Consider the following 27,769-nt stretch of genomic DNA (forward strand, 5'->3'; position numbering starts at 1 on the left):
ATGAGCCACGTGGGAAGCCCGGTGAAAGCCTACGATTTCCTGCTGAAATTCCTGCTGGTGGGGGACAGCGACGTGGGCAAGGGGGAGATCCTGGCCAGCCTGCAGGACGGAGCCAGCGAGTCGCCCTACGGCTACCACATGGGTAAGCTGCGCCCCCCGCGGGGCTTCCTCCCGCCGCCACGAGGCGGCCCTGCCCGCTGCTCCCCTTCTCCCGGCGCCGGGCGCAGGAGCGCCCTGCGGCCCCCCGGGCTCCCGGCCCCCGGCCGGTGCTGCCCGCCGCTGGGGCTGGCCGGGGGGGCAGCGGGCCGGCGGGTGAGAACAGCCGCCCCGGCGGGCTCCTGCGGGTTGACGGGGCTCCCCAGCAGTGCCGGAGGAGGAGCAAGAGGGTGCGGGCGAAGGCAAGCCGGAGGGTGTTTTGCTCTACGTGGTTTTCGGAAAGGAGGTGGAATTGCTCTCGGGGCTTGAAATCCCGTGCAGGGGATCTCCTGCGCCAAACGGGGTTTGGAGCTCAAGTTTAAGAGAAGTGTCTTAATACACAGAACGTGTTGGTCAAGGTGATAGGATTTATCTTCCCAAGCAGTTATTCTTCTGTTGTCATCAGTGAGTAAAGGCAAATACTAACAAAAATGTCTTTCTAGTAAAGGGTCTTTGTCAAACAGCAAAGGTACTTGTTGTGAAACTGCTTTCAGAGCAGAAAAGGAGATTTTTTTTCCCCCCCCCTCCCTTTTTTTCGCTGTCATGTTCTTAGTATCAGAAGAGTAGCCCTTTAAGATCAAGGTTCATGTTTGTAGTATGTTCTTTCACTTAAGCTTTTTAAAGGGCAAGACTGAAGAGCGTCTTCCATGCCAGGTATATTCCGCCTGCAGAATAGGGAGTCGTGAACGTACCAGACTGATTTAACACTAAGCTAATGACTCGGGGAAAAGGGGATTTCTGTTTTCCTTCCCTCCCATTCTCTTCTTTTCACTCTCCCAATCTTGTTTGCCTAGAACATACGCTAGTTTCACTTCTTTTTTCCCTGCTCATGCAAGTCTATCATGCGGCATATTAAAAAGCAAGTTATCTTGTCAAATTACCTATTGCTTTAATTTACTGCCAGTACAAGTCTGTGACTAGGTAATTCACTGGAAGGCTTTACATTGACTTAGGATCTGTTATTATGTTGAGTTCCTGGAACTGATTCACGGCAAAGACCTGGAGGGAGGGAGGACAGTTCTCTGTACCATTGCTTATGAGTCAGACTGTACCTTGAAGGCATCAGTGTACATTTTAAGACGTTTGCTTAATAGTTTCGCTAAATTACTCCTCAGGGTGTTGCAGTGTGTTTACTCTTCATGCTTTTCAGGTGGTTGGAGAAAGGGGACAGGAGGCTTGGGGAGAGTGCGCCTAGTCTGGCTCTGTTCTGTACACATAATCTAGTTTATAAATTCTTACGCTGAAGGAGCACTTTAGTCTCCAGTGTATCTTGACGTAACTGAGAGAGAATGTTTGACCAGCTCCTGCGCTCATCAGTCTTACTTTGGACTTTTGCATGTAAACCTTGTGACGCTTGTGGTTTTGCTCTTAAAAATATTTAAATTATGTGGATAACACTATAACTCTGTGAATAGATTTATTGACAGCCAAGAAATACAAATATTCTTTTTGAATTATTTTGCAAGTACTTCACATGCAGCTTGGAAATTCTTCATTGCTACTAATAACTTCAAAATGTATACATGCAGGGTTGTAAGTTTTATGGGCTATTTCATGGACTGTAGTCTCTTCACCAGGATATTTATCAATCTGAACTATACAAGGTTAGGCAAATATGGTAATTCAGGACCTCACAAACTCTGCTATGCAAAGGTCACTGTTTCACAGAGACTGAAAGACGTTCTTAGCCCCGAGAAGACGAGTATGTCTGAAGAGAGGGATATGAGTTGCAAGAGGAGGGCAGATAAAACAGATGGCATGGTAGTAAAATGTGGAAGGAATATAATCTGATTTTAAATTTTATGCAACTAGTGTCATAATTAAGTTTGTTTTTTTTTAATATACAGAGCCTCAGTGTTTGCACAATCATAGCATACTGTCTAGTTTCACTTAAGGAAGGTTTTCAACTGTGAAAGTTCACAAAAAATATTTTCTCACTCTTCAATTTATAATGTTCTTGAGTGCATCAATCTTGAAATACTTTTGAACACTGCATGTAAGCTGCCCGGTTTCTTTGGTGGTCTGTATCCAATATCCTTTCTTTGCCTGCATCCCCTCAGCCCTTCCTACATCGTTCGAGTGTGGCTGCGTAGGATGCAGCTGTGAGGAATCTGCGCAGGCTCAGGGACTATGAAAATAGAGATGCAGGGAGAGGGATAGAGCTAAACATCCTGTTGGTATTATGACTCATTTTCTAATTCAACTTGATTAAAAAGCTCGATAAACACTGACTTTTTCACCATTTTCAAGTCCTTAGTTAACGGCTAGGATCTACCACTTTCATAATGCCAGCTAGGTCGTTTTGGTTGGCTGTTGGCTTCAGCAGCATGGAAGAGAGTTAAGCAGACAAGAAGAATGAAGGTAGAATAAAACCTGGAGTTGACTAGAACAGAGTGGTGGGGGTTTTTTTGTTTGATTTTTTTGAGTGTTCTTTTTTCAGTCATCAGATTCCTGAAGGCTTTATGTGCAGCTATGTAGCTGTCTCATCTAAACTCTACGGGCTCAAACTTTCATTGTATAAAGCACACATTAATTTTTCATAGGCACTTTCTTAACTATTAAAGAAATAAATCTGCCATCTTTCTCATTCCCAGAAAAATACGGCAGACATATGTCTTACTATTTTTTGTCAGTACACAAAAATGATATGAAATCTGGAGATGGGAAGGAAAGCCAGCATCGCGTGATCAGTCAAGTCCCTGCAAGCTGCTGCTGGTCCACAAGCTGTGATTGAAAGTATTTGGCATAGTTCAGCTATTAAGAAGGAATACAATCTCTTGGTCTCTGAATTTTTCTTAATGACCAAAGGGCTCTGGGTTGGAAAGAAGAAGGGAAGAGGCTTAACTTTACAAAGTAAGGACTGCTATGGAAGATGCATTGGTGAACACAATTCATAGAGATAATTTAGAAAGCAGTTATCCTGGAGATGGACAGGTAGTAGGAGGGTTAGTTTTCTGGGTAACCTGCCTTTATAGTTCTTCCACAGCTTGCTCAATACTGAAATTACAGTAGATTGGATACACTTGGTCTCTAACCTGGTGAGAAAAACTGCACAAATATGATCTTAAAGAGCTGCAGAAACTTTGCTTTTAAGCATTGTTAATCAGAATAAATTCAGAGGAAATAATTGCTTCTAGACTAGAACACAATACCTTAGATGCGCTGTCACTAGGTAGACAAATATTTTGATGTTTTGCACAAACAGATTTTTATTCAGCTGGGTTCTGGATTTGCTTTCATACTAACATATGCTTGCAGTGTGATTGCTTGACACAGGGACTGAAAGGAATGATTGTTCAAACCTGTGTACTCCTGCCCCTTTTCTTGCAGGAACATCAGGTTTAAACTGACAAATTGTCTCTCATCCTTTCTCACTTAGCAACCCTTTCATATCCTCTTAAGTTCAGATCACAGCTGTTTGTCTTCCCATAAATTCTGTCTGTCCTTAGATTGAGAACTTCACTGGGGTATTGGTTGTCTTATCTGAATGCTTGGAAAGATCCTGGTGTGTAAGAGTTGTGGGTGTTAATAAGTGGTTGTCTTGATTGCTAAGTGGTTAGAACACAGGCCTAGAGCTTGGATGGCCCAACCTCAAGCAGACCGTATGGGGAGAGCCAGATAACCTTATGCGTAGGGAGCATTTAGACTGGGGTAGCTGTCAGCTGCTTGTATCCCAGCAGACAAACATCTAGTTCGTGGTGGCTCTTCCTGACAACTTCAAACACAGATCAAAGCCGTTCTTTGGTGTAAAGCTGGTGTAAAGAGGAGGGAATGGGCCCTAACTAAAATAAGGAAGCAAACGGAAATATTGTTAACATGAGAAATTAAAAGACTTAGATTTGTGAGCTGACTGTGGTTTCCTCCCCTTACCCCCAACAAGACCAAATACAGAACTAAGAGAGGTAAAATTCTTACCACAAAGATTTGATGTGAAGTTTCTCTGTTCTGTCTTCATAAAACTGTGGGTTTTGAAAATGCTACTTGGCTGAAGGGAAGGGGAAATAAAATTGTTTTGTTTTCCTACCAGTATAATAATGAATAGGATGGGTTGCTTATTACTGACTTGTTTTGAAGCCATTACATTTTCCTAAACACAACACGATCCGAAGATTGCAATAGAAACTAATGGCAACATCATTAAGTTTCTGTATTTCTTTGTGCATAGCACCACCTTTTAGGAACAATCTTCAGTCCATTCAGTTAGGATTTCTCCAGCAGAAGAGTTATGTAAAGTTGCTGAGCACCAGTGTCTATGAGTAAATAAACACTTTTTGAGGTTAATTAGGTTAATTATGCTTACCTATAAATAGGGTAGCCTTTATCTCACAGCACAAGGAGAACAAAAATTGATCACTCTTAGCTGTCTTTTTCCTAAAAGGTTGAATAGGTGTGAATTTTCCCCCCCCTTGAATTTTGTTAAAATTCAGTTGTATGCCCATTGATCTCGGTTTAAAAGGATTTAAACTGCGTTCTTGTACATGGAAAAGCAGGTGAGGTTTGATTTCATACACCAGCTTTAAGTGCCTAGAAGACATCTAGCATCTTACCTCATTACTGTAGAGTTCCGTGGCATTGGTGGAAAGAAATAGTTGCTTCAAATAGGGCATCTAACCTACTTTTCGGATGAGTCTGTAAAGCAGTAATAGATCCTACTCTAAACATGTTGGTTATGATTGCCCCTTTAATGTGTTATCTGACAAGAGCTGTGCTTACTGCTGAAAGATACTGATAATTTTAAATGGTATCATATACTGCATGTGAAGAAAGTTCAGTAAACAGAAATTGCTACCCACTCTGTAGTTGCTCTTCCCCTTTCACTGTGTTTAAAAGAGAAAAATGGAAATAATTTCCCCCTTTTCCACCACCTATAACTGCATTTTGTCTCTTCCAGGTGATAGCACTATGGAGTAGTAATTCTTCTTAATAGGCAGTCAATTATGAGAGGTGTATGTTAGCTGAAAATGTGGATCCTGGTTTGACCTGATTCCCGTTGTTCTTGCCTTACTTATGACAGATACTTTCCACCCTGTTTAAAAAAAAAAAAAAAAAAAAAAAAAAAGCTTATGATCTAATTCAGATTGGCTTTGTTCTTTGCTTCTAGTTGTGTGCTTTTCCCCCATCCCCAAATCTCAAGTTTGGAGTTTCATGCTAACTTTGTCATTCTACGAATTGCCTGCCTCATGAGACCACTGCATCGTGTTTTCTTCCCTGATGCATGGCAGCACATTTGAGTAACGCCTTTTTTACCTCTTTTTCCACGTTCTTCATAAACAATGTGGTAAAGGGTACCGTAGCGTTTCCTGTGATGGTCGGGTCAATCGGTCAACGTTGGGTTTTGTATTTGTTAGCTGATCTTGCACATCTGTTGAAACAATGAATATTCACCTTGCTTGATTTAATGGAGCGGTAGAAATCCTAGGCCTGCTTGGCAGTGTATGGGTTTTTTCGCATGTTTCTTCAAACCTTTCATAAAATTAGTTTTGCTTTATTGCACACTTTCTTCTACTTGGCCATTTTTCTTTGGTTTAATATATTAATAATATTTCTTTGTTCTAATATTGGAACTCGGGTGTCATGCACTTGTATCCGTCTCATGGACAAAAAGTGTTAGTCTTAGAGTTTTATGAAGGTCAGAAGCTGGGTCATCTTACAGTGAGGTTTTGAAACCCACTTAATCAATAGGCTTAAATTCTTTCTTTTCCTAGCTCTCTCCTCACCCAACCATATTGGAGGGAAAAAAATCAAACCAGTGTGTGCATGCACGTATTCAAACCAGATATTTGTTTACCTTGTTCTTTTCCAATAACTGGCCTTTATGTTCCTTAACAAGGCCTATTCAACAGCAGCAACAAAAGACCAGACAAAGAAAACGCCTAAATTTTGGTCAAGCATGTTATTGTGTTGTACAGCTTCAGAACGAAGAAGCCTTGAAATCTTAAGATCGTGCGCATGGTTTTCAGATTCCTGCCTAAAACCAACCTGCACACACTTGTCTGAATTTGATATCTGCTCTTGCTACAAGTAGTGCTTTAGATTGTTGTGGCAAAAGAGACTGCAGCAATAGCTTACTTTCTTCTTTGTCTTTCTCACGCGCATTCAGTAGCGCTATGTTCTGTCTGTCTTGGTTTCCCTTGGGCTACCGGTGTCTCCCCACCCCCCCTATTTTATCATAGATATGAGGGAGTGGGAAAGTGACTGTGAAAACAAAGTTACCATGAGGCTCTCAGACAAGTGTGCAACATGAAAGACCAAGTCCAGGTTATTTTGAAAAGTGGTGAAATTTCAAGGTAATTGAGTCCTTTTAAGCTGCTTTGGCCTAACCAAAATTGTGTTTGCCTGTGCCAGGATTAAGTTTTATTCAGTATGTTGGTTAAATTATGTTTACATATTGCTGTAAACTTGTTTTTGTTCTGGGAGCAAAACAGGAATGGAAAATGGGATAAAGAATAGAAATTGGCTAACTTTTAAAGTTTGATTTGTATTCCATTTTATTCAGCTCTTCTGGATTTTGTTTAATATGAGACGAAAAATATGAAAAAATAATGCAATATTTACACAAAATACTCAACATGCTTGTGTTATTTAAGGACCATCTCAAATGTAATACACCAAGCAAGTCTGGTGTGAGCTTGCTATGTTTCTTTTAATCCACATCTAAAACTGATGTAGTGGAACACATCTGTACGAATAATTGTTCCTCTCTTTTGTGTCTTGATGTGTTGCAATATGGAAGCATGAACTGGGCAAGCCAAGCAGTCAAATACTCCAGTTAGAGTGGCAAGTTCATCAGGTAAGTGAAGCTGTTACAGATCAAACGCTGATTTATCAACATATACTGTATATTTAATGTCCAGTCTTTCAGAAAGGTAAGATAAAATCCTCTGTCAGTGTTGATTGCAATTTAGTATGTACTCAGGGCAAAGTCCACAAAAATATTGGTGTTCACAATGGCTGTTTGTGTATCTAAATTGTCATTCAAATCTATGGAAAGCTCAAAAGCTAGTTACTAGGAAGTTAGGATGTCATTTCTGCCCAGGAATGGAGGGGGTCTAAAGGTACAGAAACTAACCTTGCTCACATCTTTCCAGTAGTTTGTGCCATCTAAGAGAGTATCCTCTTTCAGCTGGGTGGGGTAAGCAGAAAAGAGAAAGTATCATCAATAACGAGCTGTGCCAAGTCACTAAGTGTGTTGAAGAACTGCTGCCTTCAGGCTTTAATATAGTACATACATAATTACATTCTTGTTTGATACATTAATTAAACTGCATATTGGTAAAAGGAATAATGTGCTGTGTTCAGCTGAGATTTCCTGGATCTGATCAGTGATTCTTTACAGGAGGCATAGGTTTTTTGAACCCTGAAGGATGGAAGTATCTAAGGAAGTGGAACGTATTCTGGTTCATATAATGTTCAGATTGGCTGAACCAAATCGCTGAACTGTGCTCAAGGCAAGGTGAGACTCCTCTCTAGGACAGAGAAGTAACTCTTCTCCAACTGGGGGAAGGACAGGTAGGACCTAGCAGTGAAAACACCCTTATGTGCATACAGAAACATTTCTGTCAAGTCAGTAACTTTTGACTGGTTTGTAGGCATGTAAACAGTGAAGATTAAGTATTTTGGAATCGTGTTTATTGCCAGAAGCAGGGAAAGCTATGTATTGTTCATGAGATGTAGTCTTGGGCTGAGCTGAAAGCCAATATAACAGCTTTGCTCTTTTCCTTTGTTGCGTGGGATTTGCCGCTGAAGGGTGCTGATGTGAAAGCACTGTGTGAAATCAGCAAGTGGCGTCAGAAGATGGAGGTGATTAAGGAATAGCTGGTGGGCAAGAGGAAGCTAGAAGAGCCAAGGCTGTGTTACTCTAGAGTTATCTTTGGACATTAAAATTATTTGTGGGATGGTGGATTTCAAAGTAGAAACTGGTAGTTTAATATGCAGAGGTGGAGTAATTATGATGAGAATTTCTGGAATTGAGATTTCCATGTGTTTTAAAGTAACTTACTTCTAAGTTAAGTACATAAGAAATGTTGTCTTGAGCCCATTCAGCCTAGCACTCTGCTAAAAAAGGAGAGATCCTATTTAGGAAGAACGTGCAAATCTGGCTGCTTTCTGAGGTCTGATCTCTCATACACCTTTCAACCTTCCTAATGCAATATTTGGAGATTTAGAATCCTTTGCAACTACTTCATCTATGAAAATGGGTAATCTGTGTATTCTTTTTTAATAATTATAGTTACAACTTTCTATGGCTTTTTCCTAATTCACATAAAGAAACCATTTTGCTATATATTTATCTTATGCTGCAGTAAGTGAGATTCCATGACTTCCTTTGCAACATTCAATACTGATTAGTGTAAGAGGCACTTCTGGACTGCTATGAGCCTCCCCCCAAAATACAGCTTTAAAATAAGATGTTGACTGATGCAAAATCAAATTATCCAGAGTTTCCCCCAATAAATTTTTTTGGGGTCTTGGCTTCATGTTCATATAACATAAACTCCCAATGCCATAAATACCTGTTTTAATGGTGTTTGTTAAAATAGTGCATATTTTTTAAGTGTATTTCAGTACACAAAACTCTGGAGAAATGTGTTTTGTAAAAATACTTTCATTCTTGGATCAGAAGAAGATATTTATTAAAAAGTTACAGTTATTCTTAATATATGGTTAGTTAAAGGCTCATGTGTGCAGATGTAAATGTAGAGGAGACTGAACATGTGACAACATTTAAAAGCGAGCTGCAGTCCAGGAGTGACATGTTTGCCCTAGATGAGTTGCAGCTGATCTTTCACACTTTCAAATGCAGTCCAATCACTTGTATTTAATAACCGTAATTTGTTTACTGTGTGGTGTGTTCCTGGTTTACGATTCAGACTTTACCTCTTTATTGTCTCCCTGTTTTTATATTATGTATGTTGAGCACAACTTGGCAGTTTGTAACTCACTGTTGTGCTCCTGCCATTGCTCTCATTTTTCCTCTGGGCTACAACTTCATGTAAAGAGCCTTACCCTGACCTTACCAACATATGTTTCCTTGTAATCCCACATCAGCAAGGCTGAAATAGCAAAGAATGCTTATGTACTCTGAAATAATATATTGAAGGAGCAGTCGTAAGTGTATTTGAGGATTGTATGTTTAATTTGCCCGTTTTCATAGAGAATGAGCCATTATAGATGTTTGGATGAAACAGGAACTATTTAAAAAAAAAAAAAACAAACAAAAACCCAAACAAACAATAAAACCAAAACAAAAACCCCCAGTTTAATTAAAAGAAAGAAAAAGGGGGGTAAGGGTATTTTAGTCCCTAGGTTTTGAATCAAAGTAATTTATCCCTTCAAAATTTTAGGGACAACAATGTGTTAATGTATTTCCTGTGCTCTTATACTTTGTTTGCAAGCTGACTTTATGCAGTACCTTAAAATGGGATACTTAAGTGCATGAAATATGAAACTGCCAGCTGGAAAACCCAGAAGCGACCCAGCAGGTCTGGCAGCCTTTTTAATACTCTCTCAAGACCAGACTGAGGAAAAGAGGCTCATGTAGCTGATGCATTCAATGGAATGATTGAGTCAGTATACGGAGAGCCTTGTGGTGCAAAATTTTTAACATGGATATCTGGATACATTTATTTCTTTTCTAATTGTTTTAGCAATCCCTATACACAGTGCATGATCTCGATCAGTCAGGACTCTGTTCATTTAATCTTTCTGTGTGTTTGCTTCGGTAAACATGCTAAGTGAAGCTTGTGTAAAGCACAACCTTGACTTTTCAAACTGCTCCTGAATTAGTAGATTGTGGTTTAACTTGAATGCATACTTTAGAAGGTAGAAATGTAATAAATGGAATTTTAAACAAGTTCATAACCTCTAAACTCTTAAATCGATTTTCTTTGTCAGTTCAGACAGAAACACATTTCCTTTTAGAATGATGTTAGTCTTGGAGCAAGAAGATTCTAGAGTACAAGAATACATATGGTGTAATAATTTTTCCATATAAATTCTAGTTTTTATCTTCAAACAGGAGTTTATTCCAGTACTGTTTGAAAACTATAGTTTTATAGGCAGACTCGCTCAATCTACACTGTGTTTGTCTTCAACATCTAGGAGACAGGCTAGTTCAATGCAGAAGACTACATGAAAAGTAATTACATAGTTTTTAAGTGAAGAAAAGTCTGCAGTTCTATCAACTTAAATGAAGTTTGGCCGCAGACTAATGAGTCGCCTCTCTGGAGAGGAGAGACCTTGCGGGGAATAACCCAAGAGCAGCCTCCTGGTCCGCATGAGGAGGTCATCAAGAGGACGGAGTGAGACTCTGCACATGGTGGCAGAGTCAGAGACAACTGGTCTAAGTTGAAACAAGAGAGGTTCAGAATGGGGAAGAGGAAAAACTTTTTTACTCTCAAGACAGTCAAGCTGTGGAACAGAGGTTATGCAGTCTGCAGACCTCTCATCTGATCCTGTTTTGAGCAGGAGCTTGATCTAGATGACCTTCTGAGATTGCTCCAACCTGAGATTTCCTTTGATCCTATTCACATGAAATCAGTTTATTTTAATTTCTTGGAAAACCAACTAAATGATGAATGGAACAAGAGCTCTGTATCAGTAATGTACAGTCTCTCTTTCTCCTTTAAATCCTAACAAAGATTGTTTGCTAGCATTTTGTGTTTTGTTTTGGTTGGTTGGGGTTTTTTTGTTTTGTTTGTTTTTTTTGTCCTGGAAAAGCAGTACAGTTATAACTTTGGCTATTCTTCTGCTGGAATAGCTGGGGAGGAGGAGAGGGGAGAGATGGAAGCATAATCCAAGCCAGACTTAATTTCCTTCATTTTTCTAATGGAAGTGTATGTCCTGAAGATATCTCATGACTTGGAAATTCCTTAAGTTAGTGGTAACGTTATCTATAAAGCCCATCTTACTGCAGCATGTGTTTCACTTGGAATTCCAAATTTAAGAAGTGCAGTTGGTCTTCTGTTTGTTGCTTGGTTTGGAGGTTGGTTTGAAAGCTCCTCCTCTTTACCTATCTGTGCTTTGGGAATGATGGCTCTGTGTTTTCTGGATAATAGCTTTTAAGCCACAGTAATTTTTCAATAATGATATGAATTTTGCTCTCTGGCGTCTTTAAAGCAAAATTATTGCACTTACACCTACTTGTTGTGAATTCCCACTTTGATCTTCAGTTCATCATAATGACAGAATTCATTATTTGTTCAGCTCAAAGAATTATTTTTCAAGTAATTTTTTTTCCTCTTTTAACAAGCAGTGCTTTGTGGGGTACAAAAAATACCTCCTTTTTTTCTTTTACTACACTTGGTGACAAATACTGCTGTGACTCTGAGTATTGATGGCATCCTGGAGTAGGCTTTTTTGATTGTTTTTTGTGAACTTTGGTTATATCTTGCCATTTATCATAAGTATTACTCACAATTTTGTAATATACAGGAATATGCTTATAAAACAATTCTGATTTTTCTAATTGTTACGATATGTTGATATGTTTAACTGAAAGTGGTGGTTTAATTCTTTAGAATCATTTATTTTGAGACTTGATTTAAAGCCTGGGGAAGTTTTGGAGAGCTTTGCAACTGTTCTCAGTGAGCTCTTAGGCCTATAGCTCAGAATAACAGTGGATGGATGTTCTCGCAATTCTTCTCATGCCAAGTATTTTTGAACTGGTTTACTGCTAATGAAGTGTCAAGACATAAAAGGTCATTGTTCTTTTTTGGAAAATATTGTAAAATGTGAAATATTGCAGCTGTTTTTAATATTTTATGGTAGGTTTGAAGCTATTCTCCCTTCTAGATTCTGGTCATATTTCAAACCTAGTGTTTAAGATATAAGTAAAGGCAAGTTCTGCATGGCTGTGTCCCATTTCTCTCTTGGTTTGTAGAATTTTAGAAGATACGTAACCTGCCTTCTGGTCTTTTCCTCATGCACCAGGATGATTCGACCCCCAGTGTTAAGCTTTATGCTAAAGAATTATTATACCATGAAGATATCCACAAGCACTGAAAATATTGGACAATCAACTGTTACATAAAACTTATTCCACTTTTTTCGGATCAGTTGTCTTAGCCTGGCCAAGCTTTCCTTCACTGTACTTTCCATGGATATGCAGAGCACCACGTCATAGCTGTTGCTTGGGCTACATGTGTATCTCAAGGATGAAACAAAGAATCATGTTTGAAACTTTAATTGCAAGGAGTCAGATTGTGAATGAGAGGCTGCCCTTGAGAGCTCACCCTCTTTGAAAACACTGTAACCGAGTTTTTTTAAGAAGATAGGATGCTTGTTAACAACGTCTGATGTATGCAAAGGAACTCTTCTTGCGATCCAGCTCTTATGGGAACTGATGAACAGCAGCAGTGAGAAGATGGTATCGTACAAGAATACTTTTTTTTCCCCCCTGTGCTTATAATAGAGGTAATTTCTAAGTCAAATTCACTGGTGCTAGGTTATGGTTACCTTTACTTTGATATTAAATAGACTACAAGTTTAGGGTAATTCTTTTTATAAAATGCAAATGTTAAGTAGAAAAGAGCTGTTTTTAAATACTGTTCGTGTTTTATGACGACGACTATAAACTGGGAACTTCTTGATGTTACGTTTTTATGTTGAGTTCTGTTGCAAAGAATTTGGAGAGACAAACAGGGAAATCGTAAAGCTAATGTTTGTTGTCTTCTGCCAAGAGTGTGTTCCTTTCCCAGTGTAGGGAACTGAGTGGTTCACATTCACTCTTAACTCATAATCTGATGTTATTTGTTTCAAATAATATCAAAAACCCCTTTGGCTAGTAATTGCTACCAGTCAATAATAATCCTATCTCAATCCATCTCCAGAGCTGTCAGTAGTTTTGGGGATCTTGTCTTTTAAAGTGAATTTTGTAGTCAGAAGCCTGAGTTGCAGTGTTGTGCGTGAGCAGCTGGATCTAGATGCAAGGCACCAGAGGTGTTCTGTGATCACTGATCACCCCAGGTTCCATGTTTCACTTGATTCTTTCACATCTGTGGAAAAAGAGGTTGAAGAAAAAAACACCCCATTTATGAGATTGCTGGGATTGATATATTAATCTCTTCCCAATTTATTTCAAAGTTTATTAATAAAGTGTGCTGAAATGAAGAATTTTTTTGTCAGTAATGCTAATAATAACATTCCCTTTTCCTGCAGTGCTACTATTTATAAACAATAACATGTTTATATATAGCAGCTTTCATCTGAGGATGTTAGCTGCAACTTGTAGTAAACATTTGAGTTGACAAGCTTACCGTATGCCTCCGATATCCTTTTCTTTTGGAGTGGAAGAAAGGAAATGATGAACTGAAGTGCATAGTTCCTGCTTCTTCCTGACCTGGGGGATGGGAACAGTTCTCTTTATTCTTGTAAAATAAATTTCTAAGGCCTTAGACTATAAAGAGGCTATTTTGTTGTTGACAAGTAAATGTTAAGACAGAGGAGAATGAAGTACTGTCTCAGGATCTTTATTTTCTTTCCTTGTAATGTGAATGGAAATGGATCATTTACTAGTTTTGGTTAAAAGTTGATTGTTAGCTGATGTCAAATAGTTTTATCTTCTTTCCAGACAGTCATCTGCCTTGAACATTTAGTTTTTATTTAGCCATCTTAGAAGAAATACTGCAAGTTAAGGCATGATTACAAAAACCATGTACTTAAGTTGTTTGCATGTTCTTTTTGTGGAGGGTGTGAATTTAATATGCAAAGTACTGGCTTATTTACTTACTAATGCTGATAGTTAAGAGGATGAACAGAGACTTATTCAGTTACTGTTTCTGTAAATTAGCAGCCTGACTAATTAATTTTTGGGGGCTTATATATGTTTTGGAGTTTCAGTTGTTAATTTTGTTCTTAGATTAGTATTGGAGGTATGCCATAAAGTTGTGTCAAACTTATTGCTCCCAATGCCGTTTGCATTGATTCTAGGGACAACAGTCTGGACTAGAGCCAACTAGAAGTGCTCTGAGATCTTCAGATTTTAACCTGGTGCCCTAAAAGTTTTGTAACTATGAAAAGCTTCTGTGTAATTGTTAAAGAGCACTTTCATTTTTTTTTTCCAAGGGTAGATTTCATGTAAACTTAATCCCTTTAAACATTTAAAGGAAAACAGGTATACTGAAGGATAGACTGTGATATTGGCATGTGTCTGTGACCGTAAACAAAGCTAACTATAAAGCTGAGCTTTCTGATACAAATAGCTTCTCTTTGAAAATGGGAAAATTGTCACATCATTGAAACGAGTGACTTATCTGTAAGACTTTGTAATTGTGGTTTATGGCTTGATTAATGAGGTGAAGAATACAGTCTAGATCTAAAATTTCAGTGTCTCTATTTCAGTCTGAATAGGCAATCTGTGCTTTTCAAACAGATGGCTTTTATTGCAGTAATTAAGTGTGATGGAAAGGAATGGAATTTGAAAAGTGATGATTATTCTGAAACAGCAAGCAGGAGGCAAATATGACTGTCACATAACCTGACCTTCGTGCTTACCTATCAAAAGGTATAGTCCAGTGTTATTGCAAAGGGTGCATATCTTTGCAGCATGATGCTGAAAACATGGGGCTTAGTTTTTAAAGCTTGGCTGAATTCTGAATCAAAAGCATGCTGTGGGTCCATTTGCTCTGAACAATAAATGAATGGAGTTGGAAGTTGTGTCACTTGTCAAATATACTTGAAACAGTTACAAGTGTGTTCTGAAGAGAAAAGTTAGACCTTTATTTTAGTATGGAATTTTATATATAAATATGAATTTTATTAAAATAAGAATTAGACCTTTTATTTTAATATGAAAAGCTAGATAGCTGAGGAAGCTTAAAGCGGGAAGTGATGGGACCATTGAATTCTCATCATGCCCATGAGAAAATGGTTTTAAGCACTCTCTGAAAGGTAAAACTGTGTTTTTGAAGTGCAGTCAACAGTCTTTGAACCTGAAGGATGCTTTCAGTGGACTTGGTTAAATACAGGCCCAGAATCCCACTGAATATATGTATTTATTTGTAGACACTTAACTATTGGCATAGAAGCAGACAGTGGGAAGGAGACATTAGTGTGTGTGTGAGACAACTATTATTGAATGGCCAATTTGGACAACCTGATGGAGTGAATGGTTGCTGGAAAAGGTCTTTTAAGTTTAAATCTCTGGAAGGCGGTCAAGCCATGGAGGCAGGGAGTTGGAATGTTTTATTGTTTTTGATATTATTATTATTTATTATTATTTTGAAGTAGTTAGATTAGCAGCTTTCATATTTCATTAAAACATAATCTGACATCAATTATATACAAGGAACAACATGCCTTAAACTTTAAAGAAAGGACACGTCAAAAGGAATAAGTAAAAACAGTGAAACCAGTTCTTGTATTATTTATGAGCTAAAATGTAACAGAGCACCAGGTTCAAAGATGAAGAATCATGTATTCCGTACTTTCTCAGGTATAAAAAGGGTTGGGTTTAGGAGCATTTCTAAGACAAATGTGTCACTGAATAAAATCTTTCAGTGCTGAATTGGTAAAGCACAGCTCTGAAGAATCTAGTCTTAAAGTTCTCGGGTTTTTTCACCTGTTTTTCTTTCTCCCTTCTCCCTAACTTATCGAAGTTGAAACACATATCCAAAGCAAATGCAGAACAAGCTCCAAACCATTAAAATTTTAGGCTAACATCCAGTTCCTGTGAAAAATGTTGAGGGACAAATCTAGATTTTACTCTATGTCATATTATCAAGATACAACCAACGGTTGGTCTGTAGTCCATTGCTTCAAATTTCGTTCAAATGAGTCAGTGTGTTTTTTCACTGCTGCAAAGCTAAACGACTGGCTGTTAGTCGTACAGTAGATCATTGAATCTCAATTATTAAACTAGAAAGATTTTTGGTGTAAATAATGTTGCCTTTGGTGGAACACAAAACGAGCAACTCTAAATGACTGAAGGATTGTGCCCTAAAAAGACCCATCACAAAACCCAGAAACCTTGCTACACTACCGTAAGCTTCAAGGGAAGCAGAAATTCACAGGAAACCTTAAAATAATCAGTGTTGACATGAATGCAGTGCGGTCAGTGAAGGATAAGTGATAGTGTGGTAATAGCTGCAAAGTATCGATGCAGAGAGGATGGCTTCCTATTTACTGCAGTTGTTACCAAACAGCTGAATGCTTTTTTGGGAATCTTACCACATTCCTGGGTTCAATAATATTTCTTGCAGTTTTCTATCTGTTAATTTTGTGTTTGTGAAGAACAAAATCTATTACAAATCAATTAGAGTTAAGCAATCCAAACCCTTCAGCCAGGATAGTGACTTGTTTCAGGTTCTTTAATTTAAATTTGTGGCTTTAGGTAAATAATTTTTATTTAAAAAACATCTATGTGAAAGTATTAAGCACTGGTTTACTTCAAAGTTGAGGTTTTTTTGATTTAGCAGCCTTTTTCTCCCCTTTCTCGTATAGAGCTACATTTTAGTTGCCTACCCAGACAAAGCTATTCTGTCTTACTAGATGAGTGAATAATGTGCTGGAAGGACATTTGATTTCTACAACAGCACAATCCACATCTGTTGGTCTTATTGTTATGGTGTCGTGCTGTTCCTGATGATTCATGGCAAAAGGCTTTTTGTTTTGATTCTTAATCAATGGCAAATGCTAACTGCAGAGATGTTCAGGTTATGTTATCAGCTGCTTCTATCTGTGTAACAGCTGAAGAATAAGGAAGTTTCTGAATCCGTCTCTTCAAAAATCTTTTGAGAAACCCATCAGATGCTTTCATAAACAGCAGCTGGTAATAGTATATTTTTCAGACTTGTCTTGTACATAACATATTAAAAAAATGTAATATTTTCTATTGTGTGTGTGGCAAAACATGAGCGACTTGCAGTAGTTTATGGTCTGTGGTGCAAAGCACAGTGCTAGGTTTATTCAGCTGTGTATCCTCTAGCTATGCAATACTAATTTTCTATGCTTGGTATGTCTTTTAACAGAATGATGGATGTGCGTTCACTGTGTGGGATGTGTCAGTGTTTGCTAAACATGGTCTGTGCCTCTTCGTTAACTTTAGATAAACTAGTGGAGGTATTTCACCCTGCGGGAAATAGCAGCGGTAGCACAGAATGCTGGAATGAGTTATATATTGTTATGCAGGGTTTGTTCTGTGTGTTGTTTTATGTTTTCAAGAATTTCTGAAATGATGAAACTTGTTCTTTCAGTGCACAAACAGTTTGAATGTCCTAGTCTGTTCAGTGTCCCTGACTCTGTCTCTATAGGTTTGGATTTTTTTGAAGTTTTTTTTTATTTTAACTTGTGGTTTGTAGATTTGACTATTTCCTAATACTTCTGGAGAACTGCAACACTTTGGCTGATAAATGAAAATGTCTCCCAGAACTGCTGGCAATACATTGGGGTTTTTTTGTGGGTGTGTCTTTCCAAATAGAAGAGGGAAGAGCCTGCATTAAAGGCAGAAGATGTTTCAATTCACCCTTCTGCAGTGAGCTAAAAGCTTGAAAAGCCTATTATTGCTGTCCCTGACCTTTCAGCTTGGTGCTTATCTGGGAGCTGTGAAGTTGGCATGGCACTGAACCAGTCTCTGATTTGAGATGGTACGATCAGAAGAATTTAGCTCCTTCTCTTTGCTGCCAGGCTAGAAGGAGCTGTGTCAAGCGATTTCCACGCCGCCACCACCACCCCCCCCCAATATACTCCTACTTGACAGTAGGATGTGTATTGATCAGTTTGTAAAAGTGGGAGCCGCGAACCTGTGTGTTGATGTGACTCAAGTGAACTATCCTGCAGGCAATAGAAATTAAGTGGCATCTTTGAAATATGTTTCCTAATAACGTGTGACTTACCATCACACTGCCTCTACCTTCCCGATCGTCTTACTCACCTGGTCTTCATATCGCAGCGAGACTGCTTCTTAAGCTTGCTTCCTATCATCTCTCTGGTCATTGCTAGCTTCTTCCTTACCAGGATCTCGGTAACAGGCAATTCCTCTCTGCTTCTCATTCCTAAGAAATGCCCTCACTCTTGGAACTGCAAATACTCATTTCTGTAGGGCTATGGCAAGGTGACTTACCACTCTGTTGTTCTTGGCTTTCAAATTGGGAAGATGCTTAGCAGTTGCTACTGCTGCTAGAAACTACATAAACCATGTAACAAGTCAAATCAATTCATAGATAAAAAAAAATTTAATTAATAGTACTGTAGTGCAATTATCCTTCAAAATTTGTTGGTTTTAAATCTCTTTAGCTTATAAAGTTTAAAGCTGGTTTAACTCTGCTAATATCAGCAAATACAATACAGAAGTAAAAACCATTTGCTAATATTGCTGTGAAAATTTTTGACTGCTAGCTATTTAAATTTTGGCATGCAAGAAGCCAGGAAATTAGAGAAGTGAAGTTATTTGTAGGAATGTGTATAAGGAACTTATTTCACTGTATGCTTTGGTATCTATGTTACAATAGGTATCCTACAAAAAGGAATTGATGCTATTGTGTTGTGTAAAAAAAGCACTCAGAGTCCCCTGGTGTCTTTGGTGTTAGTTGTGTACAAATGAGTTGTTTTGACACTAAAACCTGGAGATAGCAGCATTGGGTAATGGTGCACTGATCTCTGGGCAAGAAATGATCCTGATTTATAACTAGGAGAACATTTCCTGGGGTAGTGCATCCATACCTCATTTCAAAGAGTAGTGTCTTGTGATTAGAACTTAGTGAATTCAAGTTTCTGGTTGTTTTCATAAAATGGGCTTAAATTTTGTTTGCACCAGCATCTTAAACATGACAAATGCCATTTGAGTGGTTTAGTGCGGTGCAAATTTTAGAAGAAGCACAAATGCAGCATCTCTCTTCTTTGCCCATGGCTACATGGCGGGGCTGACTCAGCTGGCGGCTCTTACGGTACCAAATGCAAGTTACTGCAAGGTAACATCTGTTCTGTATTCCGGACCTAGTCTTACACACTCCTTTCCTTCTGGAAAAGGAGATGGGCAAGGCTTCCTTTTCTGTGTCTGCTTATTTATGCCAGAGGGTTTTAAAACTATTTTTTGTTTACAAAAATGGAGGTAACTGACCATCAGTGACTGCTTTAAGGACCTCTTCATGACAACTTACCAATACTCTACTGGGGGAGCAAGAGGCAGTCCATTTTGTTGACTTGGTGACAAAACATGTTTTCAGGCAAAGAGAGCAACTCTCCTGCATGGTAGGTGTCTCCCCAGAGTTGTGCTTGCAGCCGAGACAGATTTTTGTTTGTGGTTTATGTGCTGTGCTATGCTGTACTTTTTATCTTTAAGAGCGCGATATAAGTTATTGATACATTCTCTTATTAAACATTCAAACTTCTCTTTCCCCCTTAAATACAAAAAGAAAATATGTTATTGGTAAGCATTTGTTATGTTTACCAATACAAACATTGATATATAGATTAACTTTTTTGTTCTGGATGTTGATGCCACCCATAATAATGAATTTTACACTTAAAGAATCATCTTCAGCACTGTCATCCCTGTTCCTCTGATAAAGTGGTGCTGAAATCTTTAGTAGTAATTCCGGCAGTCTTCTGCATGTGTTTGTTTTTCCATGTCAATGTGTTTTTCTCACCCCCTTGTTTTGCTTATGCTCTGAGAATAAAGCACGTCTCTCTTTCAAGGTACAAGCCATTACATTTCGGTGCACTTTTCAGGGCTTTCTAAGCTCCGTTTGGAGGACTTGATGAACAAATGTTCAATTCAAGAAGTTAACTATGACACAGCGAAGAAAACATGAGAAAAACACATTTAGCAGTGAAACTGTTGCTTGGTTGCACAATGTGAATACTTAATGCACACTTTTAAAATAACAGTTAATAAAATAAAAGCCTTCTCTTGTAATGTTTATAATGATGCAATTTGTGGATGCAGTACTGAAGCACAGTGTTCAAAGCCATTGACCCTAGCATTGCTCAAGAAAACAGTAATGCTAGATTTGAGCTTATTTATACACAGTTTAATTGCTTCTTCTGGCATGTCAGGTTACCAGTAGAAAGGTAATATTATATAGCACTGAAGGTCGTTTGCAAAGACTACAATGTACAATAAAGGTGTGAGCCGAGTTACGTGTGTGTGTGTACATGTATAAGTATGTATACAAACTTACAATAAATACTTCCCTTAAACACTGCAGTGCTTCTTCAGCTCATCTAAAAGAGATGTTCTAGCTCAACCACAAGGCCTGGGCATGTTATGGGAAGGAATAAATGGAACCTGCTTGTGTTCTGCTGGACACTAACTGCGTAGGTCTTGTGGGCAGAGAAGGCTGTTATTGATGGGAATGGGAAAGGCTGGAAGACAAAAGGCAAGCCAATTCTTGCTTCACCATCTGCTGCTTTTATATATGAGGGGGACACGTGTATCTAAGAGCTTTTTATAAGGAAGGAAGAAATAAGAGAGGCAGTAAAGCTAGGGAATAGAGGAAGAGAACAGCATTTAGTCTGCAACATACGTATGAGAGAAAAGGCAAAACACTAATTCTACCTTCTTTTGTTGAAAAGAGATAAAACTCTTTAAGCATATATATTGTCATGATAATGAATAAAACAGATCATTTATCAATCTGAAGGGAGCCTGAGACATCTGCTCTGAATGGACCAAGCTTAAGTAATATGAAGGGTCTTTATATGAACAAGTTGTTGTTATCTGTATGCACTTCATAAAGTACTAATGACAATACCTTCTTTTTTTTTTTAAGGTCAGCTTCTTTAAAATCTATAACTGTCTGCATGTACATTGTACACCTGCAAGCTGCTCTAAGATTTGCATTACCGTCTTCCCCACAGGTATTGATTATAAGACTACAACGATTCTTCTGGATGGCCGACGAATCAAGCTACAGCTCTGGTAAGTGTGTGCTTCACCTGTCCTCGTAATTTATATTTCAAAGACACAGAAATGCAACTCTTCGGGGCACAAGTTCTGCCTTACGCTTCAGAAATATTTAGTCAACTGAGGAAGAGTAAGCCAGGAAGCTAGCCCTTTGAGTAAGTCATGCTTTCTCTTTACCTCCATTTTGCATCTATTTCATGTAAAATGGGGGACCCTACAGTTTCTCTACGTGCGAGATGCATAATAAATGCAGAAGAAAGGCACAAAAGATTTACAAGTACCTTCAGGATAGATTCAAGTGCCTCAAAGATTATAAAATATACTGGTAATGAGAACCATGAAAGTACTTTAGAAAGCATACAGTGATTGTATAGCAAAATCCCTTTGCTCAGTTTATTAGTAGTAATGGTCAACTAAATAACCACAGTATTTAAAAAAAAAAGAAAGTGTTATTGCTCATATAATTTAATCGATATGCATTCTCATGTGATTTGATCTTTATAAAAACATTTTGAGAAGAAATAAAATTTTTTTACCACAAATGTTTTCCCCGTAGGGTCAAGTATTTGGTCTGTCAGGGTGCTTTTTTGTTAAGGTTGTTTGAAGATGGCCATCTTCTGGTTCATCTAGAAATACTCAGCAAGCGATACAACTTGAAAAATGCAGGAACATTACTGCCTCTTAAATACATTGTTTTCCTCTTCCCTTCAACTCATGGCATAAAAGAGAGAGAAGTAAGGTCAGTGCAGGACAGGAAGGAGATGGACTGTGATTTTTTTTAGGAACCATAATCTAGATAAATCAGAGACAGGTTCTAGGAACAGGCAGTGTTCAGACAGAGTAGAGAATTGGAGGTGAAAATGATTTGTTGTTATGATTATATCCTTTTACTCCTAGAAAGAGACAATCCTGAGCCATTTCCATCTTTAAAATTTTGGTTGGGGTTTTGGGGTTTTTTTTGAAACTTTTTTAATTACTGGAGTTAGATGCCTTTGTGTCAAGGCTAAGTTATTTTTGGTTTATTCTTCATTGGTTGTTTTTGCCTTTATGATTTTCAAAATAATGCTTCAAATGTTAAATGCAATGATGGGTAATGGTACTCTGTCATATGCTATCTTGATTACTTGATATTTTGTTTTTCTTTTTCTGCTTTCTTTTTCTTCTTCTGTCTTCCACTTTATATAGCTTAGCAAAAATACCATGTAAAGCTTATTTGAGAAGCAGCCAGGAAGGAGATGTTTTAATTCTTTTTGTGAAGGACAAGGATGTTCTTTGGACTCCTTACAATAACAGATTGGAAATGTTTCTACAGTTGACCATATATGGAAAAACATGCCTTGCATTTGAAGATCTGTAATCTACCTCAAAAAGTCTTTATGGAATTTTGCTTCTTTTATAGTTCCTCACTATAAATTTGATTCTGCTTCCAAACACTTAATACAGTGATTTTTTGGGGTTTTTTTTTTGTGTGTGTGTGTGCATGCTTTTCTAAAACTCTGTGCTGTCTATGACTCTGTAGGGATGCCTTCATCATACTAGACTCATGATGAACTATTGCTGCTGTAATCAAGAATTTACTGTTTTTCCATTTGTTTCCTTGGTGATAGCTATTGTTTCCTCCCACTTTTGCTGTGAAAACAGAATCTTTCTTCAAGCTGAACTAAATGCAAAGTCTAGCAGCATACGTACACTTGAGTAATAGCCTTTGTTTTCCAAGGGCAATCACAAGAGTAAAGTTTGAAGTTCTTGTCCTCTTATCCTGAGAAATGTAGAGGAAAAGGGCAGAATGCCAGCGGGGAAAAACCGCTGAGAGCGAGAAGAGCTCTTATGCCTTAGTGACTGCTACTGCATGACTAATGGAAGAAGAGCTGATACTGATCAGTACAGATGAGTTAATCTAGCTGAGCTCTTAACATAGGAGGCCACCTACTTCTTTTAAAAAATATATATAATTTATTTCATTTAGGGATACATCGGGGCAAGGGAGATTCTGCACCATATTTCGGTCTTACTCAAGAGGTGCTCAGGTAAGCCAAGTACAGCTTTCTCAGTGATGAGTAATGGTTGTTGGATGAATGAAAGCAGAGTTAGTAAACCATCATGATGGCTTCTATAGCTCACCTGTACATTGCATGCAGATTCAGTAATGGTCTGAAGATAACATGAAACATGGGAAATCGCAAGGGGCAGGATTTTCTTTTGGGAAGGGGAACAGGAGATTGAAATTGAATCAGGATAAAATACAGTGAAATATATTCTTATGCCTTCTTATCTTACTTTGATCTTGTGAAAGCTATGCTAATATTGCTTTTTAACAGTGTGTGCCCAGTAGGAGAAATTGATAACATAAAACTGTCAAGAGTAATGTGAAAAATACAAACATGTCTAAAATGTGATTAAATGTAATGACTTGTAAGGAAATTACTTTAAAAAAAGAAGAAGAAATACACACTAAAAGTCTCTATAGCTTCAGACTTTGAAGTATTGCTATAATTCATGACATGTATTGATTCTGATGAGTTGCATCTGTTATGTTCCAGGATTGCACAGAGTAGTGAATCTTTAAGCTACTGAATGTGACCAAAAATACTTATTTGCTATGACTTGTGATGTATGTATGATCAACCAAACCTGTCTACTGTAAAAAGAAATATTTACCAATACATTAGACCCTAAAACTAAGTCAGGGTTTCTGCCCCTTAGCTGATGTGTAGTCTACACAGAGAGGTGGGGCTTGGTTTCACAGGATGATGAGGTTCTGCTCCATTGAGAATTTGCTCAGCATCTTACAAGATTATTTCAGAATTGGAGAATTTACAGATAGTATTATCTGTGTTATGCCTCTGTTAAACTTAGAATTTTAATTTTTTTTTAATACAGGGAGTAATACTAGTGTATGATATTACAAATCGTTGGTCATTTGATGGAATTGATCGATGGATAAAAGAAATAGATGAGGTAAGGATACTGCTGTGATTCAGTTTGTTGGCAACCAAGCACCACACAGCCACTCACTCACCCTCCCCCCACCCCCGCCCCCGCTGGGATCGGGGAGAGAATTGGAAGGCCAAAAGTAAGAAAACTTGTGGGTTAAGATAAGAACAGTTTAATAATTGAAATAAAATTATAACAGTAATAAAAATTCTAATGAAAAGGAGAACAACAAGAGAGGGAGAAACAAAACCCAGGGAAAAAAACAAGTGATGCAAACTGCTCACCACCCACTGACCAATGCCCAGCCTGTCCCCAAGCAGCGATCACTGCTCCCCGGCCAACCCCCCCCCAGCTTATATACTGAGCATGATGCCATATGGTATGGAATAGCCCTTTGGGCAGTTTGGATCAACTATCCTGGCTGTGCCCCCTCCCAGTTTCTTGTGCACCTGGCAGAGCATGGGAAGCTGCAAAGTCCTTGACTAGCATGAGCAGTACTCAGCAACAACTAAAACATCAGTGTGTTATCGACGTTCTTCTCCTACTAAATCCAAAACACAGCACTATGCCAGCTACTCTGAAGAAAACTCACTCTATCCCAGCTGAAACCAGGACAGGTACAATCCCAGAGTGTCACTAGTCTGTAACAGATGACTAAGACCAACTGCTTATGATATTTTTTACTGTTTTTACTGGCATTTGCAGACAGTTATCCAAGATGCTAAGCTTAAAATTTTCTTTCTATGTTTATAATTCTAGAAAGCTGGAAACGTATCAGCTGAAGTGTCTGATTTCTTTAAAGGTGTTGATGGAAAGCATATGGAGGGCAAAGATTTCATATTGTAGTCCCACTCTTGCTATAGATTTGCCACATCCTCTATGCAAGCCTGTCTTCTCTGAGGAAGGGATGTTTTTAGATCAGAGAATCACAGCATAATTTAAGCCGGAAGGGACCTCTAGAGATCATCTGGTCCAACCTGCCACTTAGTCTTCAAATCTTGAAAAAGCTTTTGTTTGTTGTAATTGAGGGAAGGGGGAAATGGAAGCCAAACTATTAATTTTGTATTGCTTCTCTTTGCTCAGCATGCTCCTGGTGTACCAAAAATCCTAGTTGGAAATCGCCTTCACTTAGCCTTCAAGCGCCAAGTGTCTACTGAACAAGCACAAGCCTATGCTGAAAGGCTGGGCATGACTTTTTTTGAAGTCAGTCCACTTTGTAATTTTAATATTACAGAGTCCTTTACTGAGCTAGCAAGAATAGTATTGATGAGACATGGAATGGACAGGCTCTGGAGGCCAAACAAGGGTAAGTGACGTACACAGGTAATGTGTAAATTTAGTCCTGGTAAGGTTTATGGTTCATTAATGTCATTAATATAAAATAATTTTCAGAAACTTTAACCCTGATACAAAAAGATCAAAAAATAATCATGAATCCTGTATAATTTGCTTTCTAAACAGAAAAATACATATCTGTAGGCATAACTTGTTCTGCTTTTGTAGGGAATAACATATCTTTCCTAGAACTCACATGCTCAGTCATCGAAGCATTAAGACATACATAGGAAACTGAAGCAGCAGATATTTTGGATAATGTATATGTGGGAAAGGGTGTGGGAGGAGAAATGAGAATTCATCCTGGAAGTACAGAGTGCATGCAGAGTGCTGGGTATGCTACTACCATGTGGCTGACAAAAGCGTGCTATTATAATGCAAGTTTTATGTCTGTTTTTAAGTACTGAGTCTGCAAGACCTTTGTTGCCGTGCTATAGTTTCCTGTACCCCTGTGCATCTTGTTGACAAGCTCCCTCTCCCCGTTGCCTTAAGAAGCCATCTCAAATCTTTCTCCATGGCAAATGGCCTTAATGCCAGGATGATGCATGGACGCTCATACTCCCTCACATCCAGCAACATCAATAAAAGGAACAGCTTAAAGAAAGCTAAAATTTTCCGTCCACCGCAGAGCCCACCAAAAAACTGCACAAGAAACAGCTGTAAAATTTCTTAAGCTCTCTGTGGGAAAAGGAACCTGGATGGAATCCCCTCATGTGAAGCGTTGAACACAAGGACTCCTTGTTTAATGGTTGAGCACACTCTATGTACGTGTCATAGTACATAGACAAAAATAAGAAAAATGAGTCTTATTTTAGAGCTTGCTCACTACAGTAACGCTGCTTTGGAATGAATGACATGTTCAGTGCAACTGAAAGGATGTGACATTTTGCTGTTGGATTTTCATACTGCATTTTAGTTTCTGATGTGCGTGATGCCATTATTTTTACTAGTAGATGTGTTTTCACATAGGGGATAATTATCAGTATATTCAGTTCTTAATTCCACGAAATCTGGAAAGTGACTTACTGTGTAATTGTATAAAATCCTGTCTTTTTGCAAACTATTGAGAAATAGAAAAACGAGTCATCAGTTTGCATATTCAGGCAGAGGTTTTTAAATGCAATGTATTGTATACATTCTTAAATTCTACAAATAGCGTGACAAATTCTAGTAATACTGCAATTGTGCACCTGGATTTTTTGTAAAGCTTCCTTGATAACTTTGAAGCACTAACTTAACTAAAAATGTATATATAATTATTATGCACATACACAACAAGGTTTTGTCCCATTAGTGTATGTAATAGACTTGATAAAGTTTTTGGTATGTTATTTAATACTTTGGGGAATTAATTTGTGGTTTAAATACTTATTTTTCTGGAAAAAAAAAAAAAAAAGATTACATTTTATACCACTCTACAAGAAAGTTCTAGGAGGAAAATGCCAAAGACACTGTGGTGAAAGGAACATGACTTGAAGAGCTTCTTTATAAGGAAAGAATGCTATTTAAAGAATAAATAAATGTTTCTGGAAAAGAAATCCTCTTATGCTTTCTTTAACTGGGGACGGTTGTCTGTATCTTCCTTTCAAAGAATTTGAAGAACATCATACCTGAACTAGACACCAGGAATTTGAAGTCCTCTTAAAAGTATCATGTAATGCTTTTGATACATCTGTCTTCAGTATTGTCGACTGAAATATGGAAGAACAATACACATCAAGCCTTCCATTTGTGAAGGAATTGTGTGACTTCTCCTTTGAGGTCATGGTGTAGCTTCATGCCAGTTTCTTCTAGGTGTCTTCACTGTTGTGGGATACCATCAAGTTACATATCTATAGTATTCCTTCTGGATCAGCATAGATGTCCACAGCCTCTGTAAGCGAGTAGGGAAAATTCAGGCCAGTAAAATGCCAAAGTTATGCCAGGACCTGGACCAGTCAATGCATCGCTACTTAAAGAAAAGTGCGATCAAGAACAAGTCTTCTCATAGTTAAAGACTAAATGGCAAAACAAAGTGCGGTGGAAGGAATTCCCATCGGATCGCTCCCACGGTGAGGAGCAGGCTCCGCCTGCTGGTCTGCCTGTGCTGAGGGAGCTGCAGGGAAACGCTGTGGTGCCAGGATGCAGCTGTTAGACTGTAGAAATTGCATCGCCACAGCTTAAGAAAATGTACGTAGCAGCCTGCAGCTACAGGAGGTTAAACCTGAATCAGAGGCACATCCGTACTTTGGGAGCAGTCTGGTTATGTTTGACTAGCGGCTGCGTGCAGGATGAAGAGCTCTCTTCCATGCACACTGCGATAGTGTTTTAAGTTTCTTCTGAATTATAACCTTATATAAATATATATAAATTTATGTATAAATATAAACCTGAAGATTGGCCTCTTCAATCACCAGGTCATTAGTTTGTTTCCTTTCTGTATGTGATATGCAGTAAGAATGCCTAGCTGGAGAGAGCATTAAT

General features: G+C 38.3%; 1 protein-coding gene across 2 annotated transcripts; it reads left to right on the top strand.

Moving 5' to 3' along the window:
• Positions 1-26,781, top strand: RAB40B (RAB40B, member RAS oncogene family). Of its 2 annotated transcripts, none has more exons than XM_075719896.1 (6): positions 1-142; positions 20,992-21,052; positions 23,004-23,064; positions 23,918-23,995; positions 25,055-25,277; positions 25,708-26,781. In XM_075719896.1, exons 1-6 carry the CDS (start codon positions 1-3, stop codon positions 25,977-25,979), a joined length of 837 nt encoding a protein of 278 aa, XP_075576011.1. In that variant the 3' UTR covers positions 25,980-26,781. The 2 variants fall into 2 exon arrangements, with proteins under 2 accessions (XP_075576011.1, XP_075576012.1); XM_075719897.1 differs by having other exon boundaries at positions 25,112-25,277.
• Positions 26,782-27,769: the final 988 nt, after the last annotated feature.

This window comes from Pelecanus crispus, chromosome 12 (assembly GCF_030463565.1).
Source record: "Pelecanus crispus isolate bPelCri1 chromosome 12, bPelCri1.pri, whole genome shotgun sequence".
Lineage (NCBI taxonomy): Eukaryota > Metazoa > Chordata > Aves > Pelecaniformes > Pelecanidae > Pelecanus > Pelecanus crispus.